Here is a 24,775-nt window from a genome sequence, read left to right as displayed (position 1 = left end):
GCCTACTTTGAACACACCTGGTTTTGTCAAATCTCAACTGGTATTCTTACTATTTTTAATTCTTTTCAAGAACATCTTCCTGTTTAACTTTTACAGTGGAATTGTCTGTACTGTTTTGTCCCTATTCACTTTCATTTCCTTTCTCTTAAATCTGGACTGTAAATTTAGAGCTCAAATGTCTTTGCTCTTACATTTGATTAAATAAGAGTATTGATGTGACTTTTTATGTTAATGCCTCTTATGAATCCTCTATTCTATACCTTACTTCAGTTGATTTCAAAGATACAACTATCTGGCAAATCTGTGGTTAAGGCTTGAAATAATTTTAAAGTTTCTGTTGTTACTTCAGGTCCAGGTTTCTCAACATAATATAATACTATTGTGCCCAACTAAGCAAGATTTAAAACTCTAGAATTAAAGAGGGCAAAAAGAAAATGGGTTTATTTTGGCCTGGAAAATTCAGTTGATTAGATTTTGTATTTTAGGAAATAGTCCCAAAATACAGGAAAGCATAGAGTACTATGATAAACACCCGTGGAGCACCCTCGCTCTATCAAGGCCTTCCTTTGTGCCATATTTGCTTTAGAAATTCTTTTTTTTAAATTTATTTATTTAGGGCTGCTTTGGGTCTTCATTGCTATGCATGGGCTTTCTCTAGTTGCGGCGAGCAGGGGCTACTCTTCCTTGTGGTGTGTGGGCTTTTCTTTGCAGCGGCTTCACTTGTTGCAGAGCACGGGCTCTAGGCGCAGCACGCAGGCTTCAGTAGTTGTGGCACGTGGGCTCAGTCGTTGTGGCTCGCGGACTCTAGAGCACAGGCTCAGTAGTCGTGGCACACAGACTTAGTTGCTGCGCATGTGGGATCTTCCTGGACCAGGGATCGAACCCGTATCCCCTGCATTGGCAGGCGGATTCTTAACCACTGTGTCACCAGGGAAGTCCCTGCTTTAGAAATTCTTGAAAGCATAAAGGCATTACAAATAACGCTGAGACCCCTCCCAATTGCATCCCGCTCTGTGGAGAATGGCACAGTGATGTGCTGGTGTACCAGTTCTCCAGGGTGAGGACAAGGGAGAGGGAATCTGGGATTTATAGTGTTTGCCAGTTTCTCTGGGGTAAACACACCCATCACTGCAGATTAAAGCTACGAAGAAGACATCACTGAACATGGAATTAGGAAGAGATGTACAGAATTGGCTCAGAAAAGCCAGTACAATCTGGCTCAAAATACCACTATAACTGTAACTGCTATCCAAGACTTGGTGTTTCATTCCCAAGTATGATCTTTGTTGCCATGACTATGTATGTAAGTACTTATTTAAAATACAGGGCTTCCCTGATGGCTCAGTGGCTAAGAATCCACCTGCCAATGCAGGGGACATGGGTTTGATCCCTGGTCCGGGAAGATCCCACATGCCATGGAGCAACTAAGCCCATGCGCCACGACTACTGAGCCTGCGCTCTAGAGCCTGTGAGCCACAACTGCTGAGCCCACGTGCCACAACTACTGAAGCCCGTGCACCTAGAGCCCGTGTTCCGCAACAAGAGAAGCCACCGCAACAAGAAGCCCACGCACCGCAAGAAAGAGTAGCCCCTGCTCGCTGCAACTAGAGAAAGCCCACACACAGCAATGAAGACCCAGCACAGCCAAAAATAAACAAATAAAAATTTAAAAAAATAAAATACATAGCATGCTTTAACTTATTTCAAACATGGCACAAATCGTGTCAACCTTTTAGAAGTTTTTTTCACTCAACGTTGCTTTTGAGATGTATAGCTCTACTTTACTTATTTTAACTGTGATATAATATTCCATTGGGGGATACATTACCTTACATTTTGCCAATTGCAGTTAAGACTAAGCCTCTTTTCTTGTTTTTTGGCCACTTTGATTCCTTCTGTGAATTTCTGGTTTATACCCATTGATCATTTTTCTGTAAGGATGTTTCTTTTTCTTTTCTTTTTTTAAGTACCTATACCTATTTATTTATTTGGTTGCACTTAGTTGCGGCAGGTGGGCTCCTTAGTTGTGGCATGTGAACCCTTAGTTGCGGCATGCATGTGGGATCTAGTTCCCTGACTAGGGACAGAACCCAGGCCCCCTGCATTGGGAGTGAGGAGTCTTGATCACTGCACCACCAGGGAAGTCCCAGGATGTTTCTTTTTCTTAGGGTTGTGTAGGAGTTCTTGATGAATTCTCCCTGGAGATCGTTGTGGATTATGTGAGTTGTAATCCTCCCTTAGTACGAGACTTGTCTTTTAACTTTAATTATGGTTTCTTTGAAAGTAAGTTGTAAAATTCATAAGTTTGACTACTCTAAGTAAATATAATATTTATAGTATGTGGATTTTGTGTTTGTTTAAAAAATTACCTCCTACTCTCAGTTCATAAATATACTCTATATTTTTCCTAAAAGTCTTAAAATTTTGCTTTTCACTTATGTCCTTAATCTAACTAAAATTGATGCAAGTATGGTTTGTGGTAGGAAATCCAAATCCTTATTTTCATACGGCTAGCTGATGGTCCCACCACCGTAGGCTGAAAAGTACATCCTTTCTATGCCGATTTGTAGTTCCACATTCCTCCTAGGTGAAGTTTATGTGTATGTATGGTCCTGTTTCTGGGCTCTGTGTTTTGTTTTGTTGGTCTCTTTGTCCATCTTTACTCCATACCACATTGTCTTAATTATTAAATCCACATTGCTCTTCTTCAACAATGGCTTAGCATTTCTTAACTCTTTGCACTGCCAAGTGATTTGTTTTGTTTTGTTTTGTTTTTTTGTTTTTGCGGTACGCGGGCCTCTCACTGCTGTGGCCTCTCCTGTTGCGGGGCACAGGCTCCGGACGCGCAGGCTCAGCGGCCATGGCTCACGGGCCCAGCCGCTCCGCGGCATGTGGGATCTTCCCGGACCAGGGCATGAACTCGTGTCCCCTGCATTGGCAGGCGGATTCTCAACCACTGCGCCACCAGGGAAGCCCCGATTTTTTTTTTTTTTTTTTTGGCATTAGTTTGTCAAGTTCCATGAAAAACTCTGTTGGGACTTTTATTGGAATTCAATTTAATTTTTAGATTAATTTTGGCAGAATCGACATCTTCGCAATATTGTCATCCTATCTGTAAAAATATCTCATCAATCAAGCTTTTCTAAGATGCCCTATAATAATGTTTTATAGTTTCTCCATCACATTCATATATGTGACTTTTAAAAATTTATTCTTTTTTATGTTATTTTTGACTAGAGTAGTTCTTCTATTTTTAAATTAGCCATTATTGTCATGTAGGAATGCTTTTAATTTTTATATGTTGATACTATATCCAACTAACTTTCTAAACTGTCCCATAAGTTCTAATAATGGTTTATAGATCCTTTTGGATTTTCTGTGTAGACAGTAGTGTCTGAAAATAAGGAGAATTTTTTGTCTTCTTTACAGTTCTTCTACCCCTTATGTTTTTTTCTTGTCTTACTGCTTTGGGTAAGTCTTTCCATACAATGTTGATTAGATTTTGGCATTCTTATCTTTTTTCTGACATTAGCAGGAATGCTTTAACTGTTTACCATTAAGTATGATATTTGTTCCAAGACTTAGATAGACACTTCTTTCTATTTTGCTAAGATTTTAGTGTGAATGAAAATTGAATTTTATTGAATACATAATCATCCTGTAAGAAAATTAGCATATGATTTTTCTCCTATTCATAACGTGGCAAATTATATTAATAGGCCTTCTGATTTGAATCATATATACACTACTAGAATAAACCCTACCTGGCCATAATGTTTCATGTATTTATGCATAATGAGTTTGATTTGTATTTTTTTAAGAACTTTTTAATGTATGTTCATAAATGACAGTAGTGTATAACTTCTTTCCTTGTACTGTCTTTTTTTAAGATACTTTTCTTTTCTTATTTTAATGTTATCTGTTTTTTTAATTAAATTTATTTATTTATTTATTTTTGGCTGCGTTGGGTCTTCGTTGCTACATGCAGGCTTCCTCTAGTTGCGGTGAGGGGGGGCTACTCTTCGTTGCGGTGCACAGGCTTCTCATTGCGGTGGCTTCTCTTGTTGCGGAGCATGGGCTCTAGGCATACGGGCTTCAGTAGCTGTGGCATAGGGGCTCAGTAGTTGTGGCTCGTGGGCTCTAGAGCACAGACTCAGTAGTTGTGGCGCATGGACTTAGTTGCTCCACGGCATGTGGGATCTTCCCGGACCAGGGCTTGAACCTGTGTTCCCTGCATTGGCAGGCGGATTCTTAACCACTGCACCACCAGAGAAGTCCCCCTTGTACTGTCTTTGTTCGGTTTTGGCATATTACTAGATTCAAATTGTTATTTCACAAAATCTTCCAATGTGAACTGTTTTGGAATACAGTTGAGATTTCATTTTTGCTTTCCTTTTTATAGGCAAATCTTTCTCTCATAATCCCTTTAACAGCCTGGAAATTTAAGACTCTGGTTTGGTGTCTGGAAGAAATTCCCAAACGGTCAGGAAACACGCTTTGTCCAAGAAACCACTTTCCCCATTTTAACTTGCCCCTAAACTCCCAAAACTTGTTTTTTTTTAACTGCATATGAAAGAAGAGATGTCAATTGTTTTTACACAGCATCCCTCTCTTGGAATACAGAAGAGTTATCTAAACAGTAATTTGAATCTTTCTTTAATGATGAAGAGTGAGGAAGCAGAGACCATTCCTCTATACTGGAGTTCTATTTTTAAATTATTTTTTAGCAAGTTAAAATCATAAGCTCTCTTCCTTCCTCAAAAGATGAGAGTAAAATTTTCCTTTTTCCTTCAACCTTTTCTCTTTATTCAGTATACCTATGTTGAGTCACTACTGTGTTTAAAACACTGGGCTAAGTCTAGTAGTATAAAGATGAATGACATCATTGTGTAGCGGAGGCAACAAGTCATATAATCAGGGAATGAACAAAATGCTCTGAGAACGCTGAGGAACAAGCAATTAATTTTGTCTGAGGGGCTAGTAAAAGCATCACAGAGCAAGTAACTTATGTCTTAAGAGAAAAACATGATTTGGGCCATGCTTTTTTTCTCCTTTGAAATGTAATTTAGAGACCAAATCATGGGACGCATACAACAGTAAGGCAGGGAAAGGTGGGGGCAGTTATCATTTCTTTTCATGCCTTTTCACACCACCAAAGTGTCTTCAACTACTGCACAATGGTAGAAATATATTTTTACCTGCAGGCTTTCTGCTTGTAGACTTTTCAAGACCAGTGCTAATGTATCAGTGAAATTAATGGAGCATTTGGTACTATTAACCTCACCCCATTTTCTATTCCCTCATGCATGTGTGCCTCTGGATGCAAACAAGTTCAAATGCCAGCTGACCTAGTTGGGTGGGTGGGAAGAGGAAGTGGTGCTTAGAGTCTGTTGCACACTGGAAGGGGAGAGGCCCTTTTCCTGAATCTGACTCAGTGTAAGGCAATAGAATCTTCAAGGTCGTATTACAATTCCTGACTTCAAGTCCACATCAGTGGTCAGAGAAAGTCTTACCTGGAATATGTTCTGTAAAAGAGAACTGTGTTTCCTCTAACTGCCCATCCAAACAAGGGACTTGAACTCAAGTAAGAAATCTTATTTTCTTTTTCATAATCCTACTCAAAAAGGAGGAGATATTTGGAACAGTTGCTCTGGGAAAAGGGAAAATACCCCAGGCCTGAAGGTAGAATGATTCTAATTTTAGCTTTGAGTACAAAACACAATCTGTGAGTCACTCCTTCCGGCTACTGTACTTGTAAAGTTGTTCATTAGTTACACTGATGCAATGAGAAACCTAGTCCCCGCCCCGTTAGACTGTAACTCTAGAATGACAGTCTGTTTCTGGTCTTTATGGAGTCCCTGATCTCCCACATTTCATGGCCCCATCTGAGTTCCCATAGTACATGATGTATTATTTTATGTTTAGTCGTCTTCTGTATCTCCCACACTCCCCGTTGTTCACCAAACACCAGCCAGTGGCTTCCTTTCTACACCTCACATAAGAACACACCATGTTCATTCTGTCCTTAGACTCACTATCAATTTCTTAAATGACTTTCTCTTCCAACCTTACCCAAACTCAGATATCACCTCCTCAGAGAACATTCCATGACTGCCTCAATGCTCCTCCACCACCACCCAGCCTCAGTTGCTCTCTACCACATTGTCCTCTTTATTTCCTTCCTAACACAGTACAATATCTTATTCTGTTGGGTTTCTCTTGTTTTTCAGTAAAACCAATACTTTACTGTTTTTTCACATAAACATTCTTATTAAGCAATATTGTACTATGGTGTGTAAGTTTCTATTGGTAAAAGAACGAAATCTCATTTAGTTTCTTTTTTTTAAACTTTATGTTATTATAATAAGAGCACTTAACATGAGCTCTACCCTCTTAAATTTTTAAGTGTTCAATACGTTATTGTTAACTTAGCTACAATGTGGTACAGCAGGTTCAACCTGTTTAGCTGAAACTTTATGCCTGTTAATTAGCAACTCCTTCATTTACTCTTACCCCCAACCCCTGCTAACCACCATTCTACTGTCTGATTCTATGAGTGTGACTATTTTAGATTTCTCACATAAGTGGAATCATGTACCATTTGTCCTTCTGTGACTGGATTATTTCACTTAGCATAATGTCAGGGTTCTTCCATGTTATCACAGAATTTCTTCTTTTTTAAGGCTAAATAATATTTCATTGTGTATATATATATATATATATGTATATATATATATATATATACCACATTTTCTTTATTTATTCATCTTTATCCATTCACGGACATTTAGGTTATATCCACATTTTAGCTATTGTGAATACTTCTGCAATGAACATGGTAGTGCTGATATCTCTTCAAGATTTTGATTTCAATTTTTGTAGATAAATACCCCAAAGTTGGATTGCTGGATCATATGGTAGTTCTACTTTTAATTTTTTGGAGAACCTCCATGCTGCTTTCCATAGTGGCTGCACCATTCTGCATTCCTATCAACAGCGTACAAGAGTTCCACTTCCTCACATCCTTGCCAACATTTGTTGTCTTTTGTTTGATATTGTGTTGTTTATTTCTTCAGTTATTAACACTTATCGCTCCTGATCGGAACATAAGCACCACAGGACAGAGCCTTTGTCCATGTTCTTTACCCCATCACCTCAGTGCCTATAGCAGTGCCTGACACACAAGGCTTTCAGTAATTACTATGTTGAATGGAGAACAAACAGGGTGGTTGGCCAACTGTATCAGGATGATTGCTCTGATGACAGAGCTTGAAAGAAATCCAACTACTTCCTCCTCGCTGTTTCTATTATTTTAGAAAAGGGTTGTAAAGGAAAGCGGACCAGATGATTCACACAAGGCCTTCCAGGTAGGCGGTACGAGGTTGAAGACACTGTGAGGCAGAGTCTAGCCCTCAGCTTTCTTGAGTCAATCAGGAAACAAATCTTTCAATAGATGTGTTTGTCATAGAGTGTGGGACTGGGATTCAAAAGCCCTGGTACTAACCCCAGCTATGCCATTAATTAGTAGCTGTATGACCTAAGGTAAGCCACCTCCCTTTTATGAGTCATGGTTTTCTCACCTTAAAATTAAGGGGTAGGACTGGAAGGCATCTGGGCTTCCTCCCAGCTCGGGTTGTTGAGCAATGAAGGCCGTTCACTTATAGGTGAGCCGTACTAGAGCCTGGGTGGGTCCCCTGAGACCCTCCCCCCTACCAGGAGATTCAATCTGGAGATGAAATTAAAGCTCAAAGGGTAGCTTGATGAGTGTAACATAGAGAACACAGGGAGTTAAATATTGTCAAGGAGTATTTCTATTAAGCCTTGAGAAGTAACATGACGGATTCTGCTCAAAATTCTTCTGTGCTCAGAAAGAGGATTTATATTGAAAGACCTGGATACAAAACCTATATCCAGGGCACCCCATCCTCCAGTGACAGAAACCACTGGTCCAGATATGTTGCTTCCTTGGCTGTTCTTTTTCTTTGATCTTTTCTCTTACTTCATCCAGTATTTAGATTCTAATGATTAGATTTCAACTGTCTTTAATTTAATCACACCCATCTTTCTATAAAAGACATCGATACAAATATCAGAACTATATTTAAACAAAACAAAAATAACCTTACAGATGGTATGTTTTTATAGGAATATTAGGAAAGAATGTTTGAAATCGGGACTATTCTGAAATCATGCACAGGTAAAGTTCCTTTCAGAGTACAAGATAGATGCATCAATGGATTTTAATGTAACAGGATATAGTATATAATGGTTTCAGACTGCAACAAACCTCTAAGAAGCTACCATTTGTTGAGTTTCAGTGTCTTATCAAAGAAAGATACACACACTCACCTAAAAGGCTATTAAAATACTCCTCCCTTTTCCAGTGACATATTTGTGTGTACAACATGGTTGTACAAGAAAGGAAATGTAGTTATGGTACGCTCCAAGGCTGAGCTGAGAATAATATTTACATAGTCTTTAAAGTGTAAACTCTGGGGACTTCCCTGGTTGCACAGTGGTTAAGACTCCGCGCTCCCAATGCAGGGGGCCCACGTTCGATCCCTGGTCAGGGAACTAGATCCCCCATGCATGCCGCAACCAGGAGTTCACATGCCACAACCAAGGAGCCCACTGGCCTCAACTAAGGAGCATGCCTGCTGCAACCAAGACCCAGTGCAACCAAATACATAAAATAAATATTAAAAAAGTGTAAACTCTGACTTTTAATCTAATTAAATTTCATAACAGAGCTTGTTGAGAAGATGGGAGGAAAGGAAGCTGGGGAAATTACGGAGTAAATATCTAAAACAAAAAATGAAAATGCATTACCAGCATGTTTGGAAACAGGGGTACATACAACAGAAACAGCCAGGAGTTGAAAGTGTTTCTGGGCAGTGGCAGTCGAGAATGGGAAACAAAAAGCAAGAAAGTGTAGAACTATTTTTATCATAATTCCTGTAGAACTGTTTAACCTTTTATTAAATATGTAATACACAGCTAATTAAAATAAACACTTAACATATCAAAGTACATATCAATCCAAGTTATATGGAGTGCAATTTGGAAACGTGTTAACATTTAAACTGAGAACGCCCGATGACCCAGCAATCCCATTTCTAGAATTGTATCCAGCCATGGGAGATCAGTTAAATTAACGATGCTACGTCCACACGGTGAAAGTATTATGCAGTTAGTTACTTAAAATAATGAATCATTAAAAATAATATAGATTTTCATCTGAAGAAAGAGGTTTCCTCCCCTGGCATATCTTTCCTTTAGAGCAGCATCCCCATGTATAGTGTTATATTTGTCAGTGTGACTTTTCACTGAAGGTCTGACTCTCGCAGTGGATTCCAAGCTCCAAGAGACCAGGAACCATATCTCACTTGGCTCACTGGTGTGTTTGTTCTTAGTGCTTTGCACAGTATCTGGTACCTGGAAAGCTAGTGGATGAACGAGTGAGTATGTGTGAGCATGCATACAGATGTTGACAGACTTCTAGAAGACTGAAACCATTAGGTAGGGCTTATCTCTGGGTGGGAGAGTTACAGGTCAAACCTGTGTTTACACCCCTGTTCCACCACGACCTTGGGCAAGTCCCTTATCTAAGCCTTGGATATAATGACAAGAGGTCCTCAGTTATCCAATTAAATATGATTCCTTGTAAATGCCATATAAATGTTTAAACTTCTAAGTTATTTTAAATGTCCTCAACTCTCAGACCACAACCTAATACATTCTGGCTTTTATTTTTTTATTAGTGAACTTCTGCAAGACTTGGAAAACTGTGAAAATGATCCTGTGGCCATAGCAGAATGCTTTGTGTCCAAGGTAAGCAGGGTTCATCTCTCTGAGCCAACCAAGACAGAGACAGAGCACACATTGTTTTCATTTTAAGGTTAAAATGACCATTGTGTTCCATATTGGCTGAGGTTCACCACTAATTTCTCTCACTCTGAGGGGTTTTTTTCTCCCCACTAGCTAGGGAAAAAAAAATACAAAACACAGTTCCCAGTAAGTTAGGAAATGCTAATAACTTAGTAGTTGTCCTAGAACTTGTATAGTAGCTAAATGATGTTACATATCTTTCCTAGGAAAAACTTTAAGCTTGAGAAGAGGAGAGTCCAGATTAGAGAAATGTTAGAAAAATAAGTACATATACAATACCACTAGACCAGTTACAAATATCTGTTAGAATAGAAATAGTATTTATATATTTATGGCAGTAGCCTAGTCATTAGGGGGATAAAGAGAGGAGAATTAATCTCCTGCATCTTAAAAATGCACTCTAATTTTCCTACATTTTTCTTAAGTTGCACTGATGGTTTAGAAAAACACAAGGAAAGGATTTGAATTTTAAATCTTAAACGACAGTTTATATTCTGTACCCAGATAAGAGAGAGAATTCTGAAACTTACAAGGGAATCCTTTACAATAGCGGTCCCCAACCTTTTTGGCACCAGGAACCCGTTTCATGGAAGACAGTTTTTCCGCGGCGTTTGGAGGGGGGATGTCTCAGGCGGTGATGCGAGCAATGGGGAGCGATGGGCAGCGGCAGCTGAAGCTTCACTCGTTCTCCCGCCGCTCGCCTCCTGCTGTGCGGCCGGGTTCCTAACAGGCCGCGACTGGTACTGCCCCGCAGCCCAAGGATTGGGCACCCCTGCTTGACAACATTACTTCCTCGACATACTACCTACTGTATATAGAATCTTACGTTCCTCTTAAAAATTCAACAGCTTTTGTTTAGAAAACCTCTAGCAGAAATTGTTTTTGCAGTAGAACTTCATGGGATTTTTGCAGTTGTGGTTTCAAATGTACAAAGCTTGAAGCAAAGTTCATGACTGTGCTTTGGGGTAGCCCAGAGTTAGCACCTCATTTAGAATCCTGGAGTCCAGTGTGAACTTGGAGATGTCCTCCCAGCCTAACTGGGCTCTGAGGTTGTTCCACGGGGTCATTTCTGATGATCCAATGGTTTTGAATCCAAACATAGCACTCTAGGTTCTACTCAAGTGTGGTTCCTTAAAGGCAGTGGATGGGCTTGTATATAAAACACTCCTGACTTTGTGGGTGCGAGTGTTTGTGCCCACACGCTTACACAATTCTTTTCACAAGCGGCCTGTGTTATAGTGAATTCTCCTGCAGGGTGGGCATTTGGAAAAAAGAAGGAAAACGAAAGAGGAAGAAATGGGTAAAAAGATACGCTGAGGGGCTTCCCTGGTGGCGCAGTGGTTGAGAGTCCGCCTGCTGATGCAGGGGACACGGGTTCGTGCCCCGGTCCGGGAAGATCCCACATGCCGCGGAACGACTGGCCCGTGAGCCATGGCCGCTGAGCCTGCGCGTCCGGAGCCTGTGCTCCGCAGCAAGAGAGGCCGCAACAGTGAGAGGCCCGCGTACCGCTAAAAAAAAAAAAAAAAAAAAAGATACGCTGAGTATATCAAAGAAGCTGTGTTACAATCACCATGGCACATAAACAACATAGAAGCTTTTGGAAACATTGGGGCTTTTACTGGTAACTGTAATCACACGTTGATTAAAGCTGGTCCGGCGTACACTTAGCTCTGGCCTAATTATTCACATAAAAGTTTGTTGATGTGCCAGGTTGTCAGCTCCCAAATCTGATTTCTCATTGTGATATTGCCAAGTTTAATTAGAAGACTGATTATAGCGCTCCACGCTCTGGTGTGCGAGCCGGGAATCGCGAGGGAGTGTGGGGCCTGGCACAGCCTGCTTCTTACTCAGCACCCTGAAATTTGGAAGATGTTACACTTCTGACACACAGCCAGCTGCTCCCCTCTGGGGAGGAATGGAAAATCGCTTTAATTGAGAGGCCGTTAATGAAAGAGGTAAAGCTGGCGGCTGCCACCTGCTTTTATCTGAGTCACTGGGGCTTCCACAGAGAGTCATCTTTGACCTTGCTTTTGTGGTATGGAGAGGCGATGGCACGAGGAGAATACAGGACTTCTTACCTGCTGCTGCCCATAAAAGAGCAACAGGAGCTGTTGTTGTTGAAGCCATTCTCGCGAGGGATGGGAAAAGTCCTTACCAGGCAGACGGAGCTCTCTCCCAGCTCAGTGTTTCTCCGCTCTTAGGACTCTGGAAACACCTGGAACAGGTTTCCTTGGTCTCCTGCCTTCACCTCCACTCTCATTTCCATCCCTTATCGTGACTGTCAGCCAGGCTGACCCTGGGAGGAATTTAGGAGGGAGACGAAGTTCGTCTTCAGAGACCCAGCCTCCCCTTATCCTCTTCCTCTCCCCTGATGCGCGGCCCCCTCCCCACTGGAGCCTTTCTCTCTTCAGTGCCAGGCACCACCACCACTTACTGAAACGATCCTCAAGAAAGTGCTGGTGTCAGATATTGGTGTGATTGGAGTGCGTTCAAGTCAGTGTCACCTTACCCCTATGCTATGGACATAGTAAGCCTTTCTCATGGTGTCCTGTGAATAGTACCCAGGAATCAATGAGTGAGTGTGTGTGCGTGTTTTCTATACTCTGGTTATTCATTCAGTAAACATTCAGATCCCCTGTGTGTTCGATTGGCCAGCCGTGACTATCGTGTTTTGGTTCTTTCATAATTAAATGTCTCATTTTGACATCATCTCTAATTGCAACTTGAAAGAGTTGAATAACCAGAAGAAAATATCTATTTTTGTATAATTTCTTGTGTGTCATTGCCTTCTTTCTCCCTAAATACTTCTGAAAAGGACTTGTGTGCATATATCCTAAGAAATAGGTGTTTAGGGAATTAACTAACTAGGAGTTATTGACTTTTGTGTAAAGCCATTATGTGAATTTCCACAGAGCTTATAAATCTAAGATCCAATATGCATTTGCTTCTGTATTAAGAACATGTCAGTGATTTAAATCAAAACTGTCTAAGGTAGGAATAGAGCCATGATGTCACAAAATGCACAGCAATTCAGTTGTGCAGAAGCCTTGAGGCTTTATCAGGGTAGGTGTGTGTAGGTCACATAGATGATGTAATTTAAATATGTTTTCATTGAGGCCATGGTGTTTAAGTTTGGTATTCCATATGATCCTAAAAGTCCTTAACTTTGAGGAAATCAGCCTGATAATTGTTCAATCCCAGGATGAGGGCAGCAGGAGGCAGGAAAGAAGCAAGAAGCTGAAAGCCTGTGAGCAAACCCAGGGAAAGGCTCTAGCTTGGTGTTCATTTCCTAGAAGACCTTGAGCAAATCACTTTGCCCTTCTTATCGCTGGAGCCGGGCGGGACACTCCAGTGCCTTCAGGAGCTGAACAGGTGAACACAGTGCATGAATGGGCCCAGGTGGAGGCCGGAGCCATCGAGGTACTCCTGTCTCAGGGACAGAAATGTTACCTGAAACTGTAGGCCCAGGGCCAGTGGATCTAATGCTTTTTCAAGAGAAGCCAGAAATCAAGATATTTTTATCTTCTAACTTTTTGAATTTGGCAATTAATTTAGATTTTTTTTAAATACCATGCTTAAAATGTTGGCAGCCTACTAGGTTGGCAAGGCCGTGGGGAAACAGACACTCCTGTAATTGTGGGAAAACAAAATAGACCCTGCGGAGGAGAATTTGGCTATATCTAGCCAAATTACATGTGAATTCACCCTTTATTCTAGCAATCCTACTTCCAGAAATCTATTCCAAAGATATAGTGACAGAAACTCAACAAAGGTGATGCTATGCTTTGTAGTACTGATTGTTACAATTTATAAATCTATGCAGTATATAGAAATAAATATTTTATATAAGTATAGGTACATATGCATATATAAATATATGTATAGAACTATGTAATATATGGAAGGAACCCAAATGTCCACAAAACAAAAAGCTGGTTGAATAAACTATGGTATATCCACGTAATAGAATAGTACAAAGCAGTAAAAGCAAGTCAAGAATATCTCTGTATACTACTAGAAAGGGGATGGGGTGGGGAGTATAGCACTGCTGTTCTCAGAGTGTGGTCTCTGGGCCAGCAGCAGCAGCAGCATACAGGAGCTTGTTAGAAAGCAGATTCTCAGGCCCCACCCAAACCTACTAAAGCAGAAACTCTAGGGGTGCAACCCAGTAATCTGTGTTTTAATATGCCCTCGAGGTAATTCTAATACTCAAGTTGAGAATCACGGGCGTAGCTTGTTTTTATTTATTCAGAAATAGGGGAGGTTATACCTATATGTAAATGTGTATGTTTAAAAAAAATTTTTAAGGATAAACTGTAAGATTAAAAATTGGTTCCTGATGGGGAAGGGAGGGAATAGTCTAGAATGGGAAAGATTAGAAGCCAGACATCTTTAAATGTACATTTCCTTGGAGAGCTGACTTTGAAACCGTATATCTATTTTACATAGTTGTAAACCAAAGTTAAAGTTTAAAACAGTCTTCAAAGCACAGGGAGATCAGCTGGGTATTTTGTGACCACCTAGAGGGGTGGGATAGGGAGGGAGGGAGGGAGTCGCAAGAGGGAAGAGATATGGGAACATATGTATATGTATAACTGATTCACTTTGTTATAAAGCAGAAACTAACACACCATTGTAAAGCAATTATACTCCAATAAAGATGTTAAAAAAATTAAATTAAAAATAAAATAAATTAAAAAAAATTTTTTTTAATTGAAAGCAAAATGAAACAATGAGTCTAACTGCATATCCAGTTTGTGGCATGACCACACAGAGGAAATTCCAATCAATTGAAAAACATGTTATGGACAAAATACAACAAATGCATCCCTAACTGTTTTCAGTAATGATATCATATATAATGGTGTTGGTATTGTTATTCTGGAATTATTGTGTATACTGTGGGATAAAGCAAATGAATATTTACATTTGTGTCACTGAGAACTGGAATTGGCAAGAGAAAGAAAATACAGAGTTAGAATGAGGCTAATTAAAAACACTGTAGTCCTGAATCTGAATTACAAGAATTAGTATGAACTAAGTATGTATTTTGGCTTTACAAAAACACCATATTCCTAGCTTTGTCCACTGAAAAGGCCTAGGAATACTAATTAACCTAGTAGCAAGAGCATCCCTAAAACTCAGATTGTGGTTTCCACATACTACTTCCTACCTAAAGGAATCAGGACTCTGCGAAGAATGAGTGTAGGGAAGTAGATATACAAGATAGTCTGGAACATCTTGTCACATCAGAAAACAAGGAAGCAGCTGGAGGCTGTAGGTCACGAATACTCAAGAAGAGGCTCCTACTGGGCAAAGATGGGATCATTTGAGCATCAGTAAAGATAACTAACTGAAAACAACTGAAAATCGTGAAATATGTTTATATTCATGAAATCACAGTGATATTAAAAAAAAAAAACCCAAGCCCTTTGCAGGATGTTAGAGAACCGAGGGATTATTTTGAAAATCAAGGAAAAGAATCAAGCATTTATCCTGCCTTTCCCATACAAACCACAAACTGCAGGGTAACCAGTCTAAGGCAGTTCCTTTTTTGGAAAGATTTTGGCTAATAAATGAAGCCAGAATAGTAGACTAGAAATATCACCATGTTGTAACCCCTCATGAATTAACAGATCTAAGCAATAATTACCAATGGTTATTTTTTAAAATAAATTTATTTTATTTATTTATTTTTGGCTGCATTGGGTCTTCGTTTTTGCATGCAGGCTTTCTCTAGTTGCGGCGAGCGGGGGCTACTCTTCGTTGTGGCACACGGGCTTCTCATTGTGGTGGCTTCTCATTGCAGAGTATGGGCTCTAGGTGCGTAGGCTCAGTAGTTGTGGCTCGCGGGCTCTAAAGCGCAGGCTCAGTAGTTGTGGCGCCTGGGCTTAGCCGCTCTGCAGCGTGTGGGATCCTCCCGGACAAGGGCTCGAACCCGTGTCCCCTGCATTGGCAGGCAGACTCTTAACCACTGCACCATCAGGGAAGCCCACCAATGGTTATTAACATCACAGAAAGAGAGAACCAGACATCATATGCCTCCCGATTTAAGTGTAGTCTAACCTATGATGTACTCGGGCCAAATTATGAAACCTAAATCTGATCAAACCTCTTCTAAACCACAAAGAGGAGGACAGGGGACACAGTAAAGGAAGCCATAGGGATGTGATCAGCAAACTGAGACTGTGGGAGACTCTGCAGGACAAGCCATCTGGTTTTTCTTCAACTTAATTGCAAGGGGAAAATAAGAGGGGGAATTTATAGATTAGAAGGGACTTAAGAGCTATCAACAATATCAAGTTGCTGTGTGTGGGTGTTATTTGGATTCCAAAGCAAACAGCAAACTATAATTTAAAAAAAGAAAATAGGAATACTGATGACAAACCCTCATGATGGTATGGAGTTATTTATTTATTTTACATTTTATTGAAGTATAGTTGATTTGTAATGTTGTGTTTAATTTCTGCTGTACAGCAAAGTGACTCAGTTATACATATATCTGTTCTTTTCATCTTCTTTTCCATTATGGTTTAACACAAGATATTGAATATTTAGTTCCCTGTGCTATACAGCAGGACCTTTTTCTTTATCTATCCTATATGTAATAGTTTGCATCTGCTAATCCCAGCCTCTCAGTCCTTCCCGTGGAATTATGTAAATATGATAATAGCATTGCGGTGGTGCTTCTTTTTAAAAGTCCTCCTATTAAAGATATATACTTTTTTTTTCTAAACATCTTTATTGGAGTATAATTGTTTTACAATGGTGTGTTAGTTTCTGCTGTATAACGAAGTGAATCAGCTATATGTATACATATATCCCCACATCCCCTCCCTCTTGTGTCTCCCTCCCACCCTCCCTATCCCATCCCTCTAGGTGGTCACAAAGCACCGAGCTGATCTCCCTGTGCTATGCGGCTGCTTCCCACTAGCCATCTATTTTACAGTTGGTAGTGTATATATGTCCATGCCACTCTCTCACTTCGTCCCAGCTTACCCTTTCCCCTCCCCGTGTCCTCAAGTCCATTCTCTATGTCTGTGTCTTTATTCCTGTCCTGCCCCTAGGTTCTTCATGACCTTTTTTTTTTTTTTTTGTATAAGTGAAATGATATTATGTCTAGAATTTGTTGATGAGGAAACCTGGAATATGATCGTAGCAAAAGGCAAGAAGCCCCCATTAGTTAGCCAAATATTTAAGCATTTGAGGCATTGCTGCCACGCTGGACGCATACAGGTGAGTAGACTTGTATCCTACTCTGAAAAAAAGTTCAGCTTCATAGGAGAGATGGGGATTCAGTAGTTCAACAGACATTATGTGCCAGATGAACACAGTAGGGCCCCTGTTGCAGGAACACAGCGTAGAGTGGGAGACAGACAGACATGCAGAAAATGTCATTATCGTTTGGCAAACGCTGCAAGATGGGCTGGTACTGGGTGTTGTGAGGTCCCAAGTAGGAGCAGTGGGCTCAGCCCAAGGACTCAGGAAGTCCCCTTAGAGGAAATAAAGCCTCAGTTCAATGTCAAGTGGCGCCTGGTAGCTACCCGATGAAAAATGTGGGAAAGACAGTGGGCAGAGAGAACTGCACACACAGGGCTTGAAAGTGTGCAGCGGCTCTCTTGTGCCCTGCACATGCCTCCAACATGTTCTGACCACGTGATATTTAAATTTTCTACCTATATTTCTCTCTCACACTGCAAATCCCCCAGAGGACCATGAGCATCTGGGGGCAGAAACCCTACTGTCTTCCTCTTCCTATTTGCCCTCAGATCCAGCCAAACAGCGGATGCTCAGTAAGTGTTTAATGAACTCAGATGAGTTCAAGTGCACATGGATTCTAGGTATAACCCAAGGTAGATAAAAAGGCATGGATGAGGGCTTCCCTGGTGGCGCAGTGGTTGAGAGTCCGCCTGCCGATGCAGGGGACACGGGTTCGTGCCCCGGTCCGGGAAGATCCCATATGCCGTGGAGCGGCTGGGCCCGTGAGCCATGGCCACTGAGCCTGCGCATCCGGAGCCTGTGCTCCGCAACGGGAGAGGCCACAGCAGTGAGAGGCCCACGTACTGCAAAAAAAAAAAAAAAAAAAAAAAGGCGTGGATGATTGCCACAGGGGCTCAGGAGACAGGCCAGTGTGGTTACAGGAACAAATTTAAAGGTATGAATGATATATCTTTTCTTTGTAATTGATTGTTGTTGTCTCTGCTTTTTTTGCCCATAAAATTTCTTTTGTTTCCTTGCAGAGTGAAGAGTTCCACATTTACACCCAGTATTGCACTAACTATCCGAGGTACGCCTTGTGAATGTGCAGGAGTATCTTCATATTGTTTTAAGTCAGTCTGTGCAGTGTAAGTTGTCGGTAGGCGTTATGTGCCTGGCACTGCGCTGAGTACTGTGGGGAAACTGCAAACATGCTGAGAACGGACCACAGGGTACCCAGATACTGATTCATTCAGGCTTAGGGACTCCCTAGCAGAGCCAGCACAGGGAAAAATTGTGAAAGACCTTAAAGGAGACCAAAAAGATGGTTAGGTTTCCCTCAGTGGAAAACTAAGTAAACCAATTGTGTTTGGCTAGAAGTCTTATCTATTAACCCTTTTGTATATGTGCCATGTTTTAAAGAATCTGGGATGCACTGCTAGTGAGTTTATATAATCTAGCTGGGGATAAAATATGTTATATTTTTGCCATATAAATTTTAGGAACTGCATAAGTTTTATGGAGTTCAGAGAAAGGAAAAAACATGATAAGCTTATGTGAGAAAAGAGGACTCATCATCCCACCCGGATCATTGCTTCAGTTTTGCTCACACTGGGGGTGTCGGCAAGAGGACAGTTTAGGGAGCAGCCTCTGGCCAATATAGTGACCATTTCAGTAAGGGAGTCAGGCCTAAGACCACAGCTCACACTGTAGGAAAGTCTTTTTTCTGCAAAAGACATTTATTGAGCACTTATTGATTTCTAGGTACTACGCTCAATCCTGCAAATACAAAATGTGGTTGAATTTAGTTTTCCCAGGAATCTAGAGATATTGAGGGATTAAAGAAAAGCAGAAAACAGAGAACACACTGACAGCACAGGGCCTGGCCCCTGATAGGCCCTCAGCAAGTGCTACCTCCTCATCATCCCTGCCCCATCCCCACTGCATGGATGAAATCATTGAGCCTCCAACAGGTTTATTGATTTTACAAGGGTCACATAGCTGATAAGTGACCAAATCTGGCTGGGATTTGAACCAAAGTTGGTCCAACCTCAAACCTCATGCTACTACATCCTTGTAAATTTTCTGAAGCTTTGTGATTCCCCTCACCCCATACCTTTCTACTGTCTGTTTGCCCACGTGACTAGCAGGACTTGAGTTGTTATGTTAGGGATGGACCGGGAAGAGAGCTCGGGGGATTTTATCTGTAGCCAGTCTTGGTAGAGGCATGTCCCTAAGGATAAAGTGGGTGGTGGGGTCCAGCTAGAAGAGAAGCCAGTAGACTGAGCCCCTTGTGTCACTGTGTTCAGGAAGAACAAGCGGGTCATTCCTGCTCCGGGGCGGCCCTGGAAAGCCAGTGTGGATTAAAAGACATGAAGGCAGAGGCTCAGGCTTACTGATGGCAAAATACTTTCCATTGGAGGATTTTCATCTCCTCCTCTAAATATTGGTCAGGATATCATGCTATGGTGATTTATTTGGTTGGGGGTCAAGCATGCTTTTCTCAGGTTTCCCTAAAAACAAAACAAAACAACATCCCACATGCAGATTAGTACATTTATTCATATCCTTATCTGTAGACCTACCCACAGTTTACACAGTTTCACTTAAGCAATGTTGTTTCCACCTCTCTCCTGAAGATATCAGGAAATTGTAGGATGCCCAACTAAAGCTATGGTCCTTATGCTAAAAGCCAGCGTTGCACCACACCCTCATGCAGAGAAATCAAAGAATCAGCCCTCAACTTCTCCACAGCCCTCCAAAGCCCTCAACTTTCTCCTGTGGGAAAGGAAAAAACATTCCAACTCTGAAGAATCAACAAAATTCTGGACCCAATTATCAGGATCTAAGATGCTAGAGGGGCTTATTTGGAGGATTATGTCTGTGTAAATTTCATTATAAACATGTCATTTGAAGAAATATCTTCTGAATGTGCAATTTTGGAAGTTTATGTTAAGAAGAATTTTCTGACAGTAATAAGAACAGAGGGCACAGAACGAAGGCAGCTTTTATAAACTACACTGCTTCAGGGTCAGGGGATAGGCACAGTCATTTGTGCAGGACATTTCTGAGAGCCTGTCCTTCGTAGGGCACAAGTCCAAGCTTGGTGTACACTGGCAGGAAATAGGAACGAATATCCCTCGCCTTCTAGCAGTTTATATTGTTTTGAGAGTCGGAACTGAACCAAATGCAATAGTGGAACAGCCGTTAGGAAAGATCAAATCAATGAATACAAGTCAATGTAGTACCAACTCAGTCATATGTAATAGAAGCTAAAGATGCATGAGATAAAGGAGGAGTAAGTCCCAGCGAGGAGAAATCAGGACAGTTTCCAGGAGGAAGTGTTTTTTACCTTGGGTCTGACTTTGAAGAAGGAAAGAAACGTGTTAGCAGGGAACTGCTCCCCAGGCCCTCTCAGTGAAGCGGGCACATCCGGTTCTTGCCCAATTGTGTGGTTTTCATATCCATAGAAAAAGATTTCTTCCTGTCCCCTTGCCTCCCATCAGTTTGCTCTCTGAGGCCCGAGATTTCCCTCCCCCGTCTTCACAAGCCATGAGCGCCAGGTGTTTCAGCCCATCTGACAACGCGTCTTTCCCCTTCGGATCCAGGCTGGTGATATTAAATGTCGCCTGCACACCTTGACAGATGTCTTTCTTCATACCAGTCATGCCCCAGTGACTTTGCTGGGAAGAGGCACAAGCCCTCCCTCTTGTCCCCAGGGAGGAGCACAGACCCGCTCAGGTCATTGTTCTCGGATGTCTCCCCGTGGCCTGAATCCGGAGTTCAGTGCGCTCAGGATTTCTTGCAGGTGTCTTACCCTTGGGCAAGAACTCAAAACTTCAAGTGGTTAAAAGGCCAGTGGGCAGCTGATTCTGACTCTAAAGAACCTTAGAAAGGTCCCTAGGTTACATGATGAAGAATAGTTTTGAAATCTTAAGGGAAAAATAAAACCATTTGAACAGAGAGATTTCTCCAAGCAATCAGGCACGAAAGGGATTCTGATCGCTTAATTAGGAGACCTCTGTCCATGTCACTTCCTTCCAAGGAGTTTTATTTTGTTGTTTGGCTCTGTTTTTCTAAATTAATTCTGAAAACATATTACTGAGTTGGGGAGAAAGGGGCTGAAATTACTTCCACCTGCTTCCTTCTAAGTTCTGAGACCATAAGATTTTAATTTACGTGTGTATGTGCAACTGTACAAGCCCACCAGCTTGCTTTATGTATAAGATAGGAGCATTGTTTCAACCATCCGTCTGGGATGTTTGGGGGCCGGACTTATTGGGGAGCTGAGGTGGAGGAAGAATTCCGACCTACGTTTCTAATATGCTCTGTAAGGCACGCTCCTCAAGGACCAAGGTTATCCAACTGTTTCAAGAGCTGAATTTAGAATGAGGCGAGTCACTTGGCGGTGGAAAGAAGGATCTGTTCAGAGATTCTCAAAGGAAAGTTCCTCGGGGGATGGGGTCTCCAAAGACCTGCACATAATGTCATGCACTTTGTGCATTTATTTAAAGGCAACCGGCAGAGCGGGTGGCAAACGTCCGGCACGGGGCTGGATCTACTGGGAAGAAGGCACTCCTTTTGTTTAGTACAAAGGTGCCCACTCTTTGCAATCTAACTTGAAAACTGAATACAGATGTGTATTTGAGCACTGCACCAAGATGCCAAGATGGGACATAATTAGGGGCTAACGTCCAATTTAAATCCCCTTTGCAAAGCCCTGTGTCCTGGAAGGGGCAGCATCTCCCTGGAGGAAGGAGCTTCCTGCTTAGATGCCATGTGTCCATGTTTTATTACCTTCTTATAGTGTCTTTTTCTAATTCACCCACCCAGAGGGACACCTTTTCTTAACCTGCCCAGAAGCATTCTAGCTTCTCTAGCTCTTACCTGTTTTAAGGTATCAGCACACTCCAGCGTTTAAAACTTGAATGCTCGTGTCAAGCGTTACAATTTAGATTTTAAAATATTTCTTCTTCTTGCAGATCCGTGGCTGTGCTAACAGAGTGCATGAGGAACAAGATGCTGGCCAAATTCTTCAGGGAACGTCAGGAAACTTTGAAACACTCACTGCCTCTGGGGTCCTATCTCTTGAAACCAGTTCAGCGGATTCTCAAGTATCATCTCCTTTTGCATGTAAGTTTCTGCCTGCGCTTGAAGGACTTTCTAGGGGCTGGGGATTTTGTGTGTTATATGTTAAGTTTAGGAGAAAAAAAAATCAGAAAAAGCTGTGGACATATGGAAACATTTTCCACACTCATACTTTACAACTGACTAATCTGCTTTGAGGAATTAGAGATATTTATATTCTAGGCCTGCAACCTCATTGACAACAGCCAAGTAAAAAGATTCATTTTGGCTCTGATGGTGATAGGGCTTAGGAGTGACAGTTTCAGGCAGGGAGCTATCATTCATGAACAACAGATCTTTTTGTTAGGTTTTATTTTATTTCCATGAGCCCGGATTCAGTAGGCAGTTGGGAGGGAGAGCTGTTTGTCATAGATTGGCTTGTGTAGGGGCAACGAGAAGGGGCTGAAAGGGGAGAAGACAGATGAGCAGCGTGATGAATGATCTTCGAGCTGGGCCTCCCATCACTTCAGGGTCTGTTTTCTTTATATCATTTCCCATTATTTGTACAAAATTCAAGGAGACCTTAGAAACGAAAGTAGACATGGCTCTCATACATTCTCATTTCTTATCTTCTAAGGAAGCTGATAAAAATGGGAAGTAGTGTTCTTGAAAGTAATTTCATTCTATAAGTAGGATTGATTGCCTTTGCAACTTGAGAAAGACAGGATAGCAGAGAGGTTGGGAGCAGGGCTCTGGGGCAAGACTGCCCGGGTTCAAATCCTGTACATTTCCCACGTTCGTGGTGCCTCGCGGGCGGTCAATAAAAATGAGCTATCATTTTTATTTTATTATTTTTAATACTGCATTAAAAATCTTTTTTAAAAAAGATTTAAATCCAGAGCTCCTATGTGTATCAACATGCCTGCAATTTACTTGTATCACTTTTTAAATGATTCCAGGTTTCTGACTTGGATAGGCATTCCAAGATTGCTCAGTTCATACACATTTAAAAGTTTAAGAACTCTTTATGGTCCAGCTTTACCAGAAATTTCTCAGCTTTGTCTTTTTGCCTGCCTGGCTCATCTTGGGAGGATCTTGCATCCTGTGAAGCCACATCAGGGATATTACTTTAACTGTTCGATTGGTTTTAATGACCTCTAAATTTAGTGGGATTAATTTACTAAATCAGTGTCCAAATAATTCTTTAAAAAAAGAATAGCTTTCCCAGGATAGATCTTTCCTGGACTCTGCTAATATGGCATTTAAAACTAGTATGTCCCAGTAATCTCTGTTTATGGCTTTCTAGACAGTAAGTCAATCAAAAGAAAAGTCTCGGACCTCCGTTATATAAGCATGTCAGATATAACAAGTCAAGATTCTTACAAAAAGTTAACTGCTAGGAAGAACAGCCCTTACCCTCTAAATTAAAAGCTGGTGTCTTAGTTCACGCTGCTACAACAAAATACCATAGACTGGGTGGCTTAGACAACAAACATTTATTTCTCACAGTCCTGGAGGCTGAAGTCCAAGATCGGGGGCCAGCATGGTTGAGTTCTGGGTTGCACACTGCCTTCTTCTCCTCATTTCCTCGCATGGTGGAAAGAGGCAAGACTGTGCTCTCTTTTAGGGCACTAACACCATTCACGAGGGCTCCACCCTCATGGCCTAACCAGCTCCAAAGGCCCTACCTCCTAATACCAGCACATTAGAGGTTAGGATTTCAACATACGAGTTTGTGGAGGGCACAAACATTCAGCTCATAACAGCTGATAGTGAAGATAAAAGGGAAGAACAGTGGTTAGATTAATTTAAAACTAATTGCCTGGAGTATTTTTGCTTTTATAATTGGTTTAGAGTGTTCCTTCTATATCATGCACATCACTTCAAAGTTGTGTAGCCACCTGTGAAAATCCCCACAGAAATACACTCTGTACTTCTGAGTCTGTCTATTGATGAACAGGATTGCCTCTCAGACTAAAAGAAGAAGTGATTATTTTTTTTAAGTTTTCTCTTGATCTTAAACTTACCTGGGAGTTGTTAGTTTAGTGATACAGTTTCATAGGACCTTTCTAACAGCTGAGTCTGAGTGCAGAAATAAAATGTAAATTCCTTTCCAGTTTCTAGCTGGATGGAAAATTTGAGGATTCAGTAAAAGTAAACAAAGTGTGACTAAAAAACAAGGGAACTAATCTTCATAACTTATACCATTAGATTCAACCTCCACCCTTGAGCTTAACATCTCTGCATGATAAGTGTCATAGGAACAGTCTAATTGACTCTAATATCTTCTTACTCTTTTAGATACTTACATTGGAATTTAGATACTTAAAACTTATTGTTGCTCTTTGAAGACGATACAGCTTCAATTAAATAAGCATTTATTTACCACCCAGCTCTCTGGTGGGCACTGTTGAGAACATAAAGGACTAAAGGAACTATGCAATAGTCCCTATCCTTAGACTCCTAGGAGTCTAGGGACATGTGTCTTATGTACTTAGAAGAATTAGATTATAATCGTGTCCCCTTCTCACCTCCCTGGGATGGTGGAACTCCAGGGCTCAGATAAATGCTGGTGTTACATCCTTCTGACCATCAGAGAGTGAATACTTGAACCATGAGATAT

At 41.2% G+C, this 24,775-nt stretch overlaps 1 protein-coding gene across 1 annotated transcript in view; it reads left to right on the top strand.

Annotated features, from left to right (window-relative positions):
* The window catches only part of PLEKHG1 (pleckstrin homology and RhoGEF domain containing G1), a 223,496-nt gene that overhangs the window by 165,786 nt on the left and 32,935 nt on the right, over positions 1-24,775 (top strand). Inside the window, exons 5-7 of the mRNA XM_082855515.1 lie at positions 9,762-9,831; positions 18,129-18,175; positions 22,068-22,218. Coding sequence (XP_082711641.1) covers positions 9,762-9,831; positions 18,129-18,175; positions 22,068-22,218 — 268 coding nt within the window. The remainder of the gene's footprint in view (positions 1-9,761; positions 9,832-18,128; positions 18,176-22,067; positions 22,219-24,775) is intronic.

The sequence above is a fragment of the Leucopleurus acutus genome (assembly GCF_964270905.1).
Source record: "Leucopleurus acutus genome assembly, chromosome: 15".
NCBI lineage: Eukaryota > Metazoa > Chordata > Mammalia > Artiodactyla > Delphinidae > Leucopleurus > Leucopleurus acutus.
The sequence above is the reverse complement of the archived record's forward strand: the minus strand, read 5'-3'. Positions and strand labels throughout refer to the sequence as shown.